Raw genomic sequence first — 3,425 nt, 5'->3', positions numbered from 1 at the left:
CCCTAACCCTAATGGAGGGTGAAATTTCCATTGAAAAGTGGGTGATTTTGAAAAAGCCCTCCTTGAGTAGATTTTTCTGCGCAGCTCATCCTTTCTGCCCATTCTAAACACATTGCAACCATCAGAATCACTCCAGGACACCTCGTTTTTCCAACTCTAACCCTACCCTGGTGCACACCCCTAACCCTAATGGAGGGTGAAATTTCCATTGAAAAGAGGGTGATTTTGAAAAAGCCTTCCTTGAGTTGGTTTTTCTGTGCAGATCATCCTTTCTGCCCATTCCAACCTTTTTCTGTGGTGCGGCAAAGATCTTTGCGGAGCAGCTGGCGTAGCCGCCTCCTGGCAAGAAGGCGGCTGGATGTGCCGGCCTCCCGGCCTCCCCTGCCGGGCTGCGCGTGGCAGGCCTCCAGCGACCCTGTCCAGGCCCCGTGACCAGGGGCCGGCGAGCGCTAGATCCAGGGAGCCATGGGTTGCGCTGCTCCACTCAGCACCTCTTTCCCTTTGCAGCGGAAAGGAAGCCCCCCTTGTTTAATATGAACGCAATGAGTGCCTTATATCACATAGCGCAGAATGAATCCCCTGCACTCCAGTCCAGCGAATGGTGAGTCCATGAGCCGGGGTGGGTGGGGGGTCCGACTGCTGCCTCCCGGGCCCTTGAAGCGAGGACTCAAAGCACGGGCCGGGCGGTCTCCTAAACTGCGTTTTTCATCCCCTCCCACCTGTCTAGGTCTGATTATTTCCGAAACTTTGTAGATTCTTGTCTCCAGAAAATCCCCCAGGACAGGCCAACGTCGGAGGAGCTCCTAAAGGTCAGCTGGACTTCCCTCGTTCTCGGTCCTCCCGTTAGAAGCTCTGTAAGCCAGCCTCCCTCGACCCGGTGCCTCGCCAGCAGGATGGGCCGCACCCCCGCCACCCCCTGGGCAGCTTCCCACCCTCCTGGCCGCAGGCTGACGGGCCTGCTGGTTCCTGCGGCCCTTCCGCTCTCCCGGCTGCCCCCAGGCCCCCGCAGGCCAGCCGCCTCCTCTCGCAGCCCGGCTTCTTGCTGCCGTGGAATTATGCGTGGGAGCGAAGAGAACACCCCTCCGCGGCAGAGGGCGGGCGCTCGTTTGCACGCAGGTTTGCACGCGCGCAGCCGCCCGGCCCACAGGCAGGCGCCCGGGGTTAGTCGGAGGGCGGCTTGCCTCTTCCTCCTGCCTTCCGTCCCTCCAAAGGGGATTTGCCTGCAGGCTCCTGGCTGCGGCCATGGCTCCACGCCCCTCCTCGCCCCCTCGCGTCCTCTCCGTGCCCACCGTGCTGCGCGTCCGGCAAGCACCAGGGCGGGGGGCAAGGGCCCCCACGGCGGCCGTTCCTGGCAGCCCAGCCCCCTTCTCCCTTGGAAAACGAAGCGCCGCCCTGCAGCGGCCTCATCCCAAGGCAGGCCCTGGGCCCTCCCACACCCAGGAAAGATCCTCCGGCCTCGCACTGCCCGGGCCCTGCTCCTCAGAGGGCCAGGACTGGCTGATCCTTGACGGAGCTGCGTGCCAAGCAGGCACCGCGCGGCCACGGTTAGCCGCTCGGTGGCTCTGGTGGCCCGCGTCCTGGCTTTCGTCCCCCCTGCGTGGCAGTGTCCAGCCTGGCACCGTCCTCAGGCAGAGCCCAGCCCAGCTGGCACCCTCCAGATGCCTGGGCCGTCCAGCTGGTCGGGAGGTCCGAGGAGAGGTGGCCAGCAAACCTGGAGGGCACCAGGGTGGGGAAGGCTGGCCTGAATGGAGTCAGCCTGCCTGCAGAGGCTCTCCTCGACGTAGGGCAGGTGGAAGCGTGGCCCGAGGCCGGCGCGGCCGGGCCAGCTTCCTAGCCGAGCCGCCAGAGGGAAGCGGGGAGCTCACCCTGGGCCCCTTGCGCTCTGGGGGCGAGGGCCCGGGGTCCTGGGACGCTGAGCTCCCTGCTCGTCTGCCCTTCCCCAGCACGTCTTTGTCCTCCGGGAGCGCCCAGAGACAGTGTTGATAGACCTCATCCAGCGGACCAAGGACGCCGTCCGGGAACTGGACAACCTTCAGTACCGCAAGATGAAGAAGCTCCTGTTCCAGGAGGCGCACAACGGGCCGGCGGCCGAGGCCCAGGAGGAGGAGGAGGTACCGGCCGAGGGCGGGGGCGGCCTGGCGCAGGGAGGCAGGGGGGCGTGGCTGCCGCCCGCCCCGGCCCCCCGAGCCCCCCGCGGTCCCCAGGGCTGCCGTGGGGCGTCGTGTGCTCCCGCCCCACTAGCCCTCGGCCGGGGGTTCCTTGGCCCTGGCCTGCTCCCGGGGACGGGCAGGGCCAGGCTGGAAGGCCAGCGAGGGTCCTCCTCCCGCGCCTGCGTGGGCCTTCCCGGGCAACTCGTGGCCCTTTCCCCGTGCGCAGGAAGGAGGCCTCGCTGCCACGCGGGAGGTGGCTTCCGCGCGCAGCGGCCGATGCTCAGGCTGCCCGCTCTCCCCGCAGGAGCAAGAGCACGGCGTGGGCCGCACCGGGACTGTGAACAGTGTTGGGAGCAACCAGTCCATCCCCAGCATGTCCATCAGCGCCAGTAGCCAAAGCAGCAGCGTGAACAGTCTTCCAGACGCCTCGGACGACAAGAGCGAGCTGGACATGCTGGAGGGCGACCACACGGTGATGTCCAACAGCTCCGTCATCCACCTGAAGCCAGTGAGTGCAGGGGGCGCCCGAGGAGCCCCGCGCGCGCGGCCTGGCGACCCAGCTGTGTCGGCAGCAAGCGGTGGCTGCCGACTGCCCGCCCGGAGCACTCCTCGCCCGGGGCTCCCCATCTGCGTGCCACGGGAGAGCTTGGGAGCCGAGGTCTGACAGAGGAGGGGACGCCCGGCAGGGAGGGAGGGGCGCGCTGCCCGCTCAGCGGGGGCGCTCAGGGGAAGGGGCGCCTCCGCCTGGACTTGGGCAGCCGCCCCAGCTGTGGGCCTTCCTAGCCCGGGATCCCGAACGTCGCAGTCCGACACGCCCGGAGAGCTCCACTCCAGGTGGTGCCAAGCTGCTGCACAGGGAGCCAGGCTCCGGGCCGTTCCCCGCCGCACGTTTCGGCCCCTCGCTTTCCTCCCCTTGCACCCGGTGCGTGTGGGAGCGTCACCTCGTGGCCGTGAACGAAGCGCCAGGTCCCCAGCTGCTGGGGCGCGCCTTCCCCTCCCGCGAAAGCCTGCCTGTTCAGTTCGGCCGGCCGCTCAGCCTCTCGCCACGCGCCATCCGTGGAGCCCCCGTGCCGGGTCTCCTCACGCCCTTTCTGTCCCGCAAGGAGGAAGAAAACTTCAGAGACGATTCGGACGCCCGGTCAAGAACGTCGGAACCGCAGTCTCCACCCCAAGTGTCTCGCCACAGGTCCCACTATCGCAACCGAGAGCACTTTGCTACCATACGCACAGCGTCACTGGTAAGTGGAGCCCCCCCCCCCCCCCCCCCCCCCCCCC

General features: G+C 67.3%; 1 protein-coding gene across 2 annotated transcripts in view; it reads left to right on the top strand.

Annotated features, from left to right (window-relative positions):
- The window catches only part of TAOK1 (TAO kinase 1), a 35,521-nt gene that overhangs the window by 20,866 nt on the left and 11,230 nt on the right, over window positions 1–3,425 (top strand). For both annotated transcript variants that reach the window (XM_044430556.1, XM_044430555.1), the window contains exons 9-13: window positions 508–601; window positions 728–809; window positions 1,944–2,111; window positions 2,455–2,658; window positions 3,254–3,388. In XM_044430556.1, the coding sequence (XP_044286491.1) occupies window positions 508–601; window positions 728–809; window positions 1,944–2,111; window positions 2,455–2,658; window positions 3,254–3,388 (683 nt within the window). The remainder of the gene's footprint in view (window positions 1–507; window positions 602–727; window positions 810–1,943; window positions 2,112–2,454; window positions 2,659–3,253; window positions 3,389–3,425) is intronic.

The sequence above is a fragment of the Varanus komodoensis genome, unplaced genomic scaffold (assembly GCF_004798865.1).
Source record: "Varanus komodoensis strain SLA01 unplaced genomic scaffold, ASM479886v1 scaffold20_3, whole genome shotgun sequence".
NCBI lineage: Eukaryota > Metazoa > Chordata > Lepidosauria > Squamata > Varanidae > Varanus > Varanus komodoensis.
The sequence above is the reverse complement of the archived record's forward strand: the minus strand, read 5'-3'. Positions and strand labels throughout refer to the sequence as shown.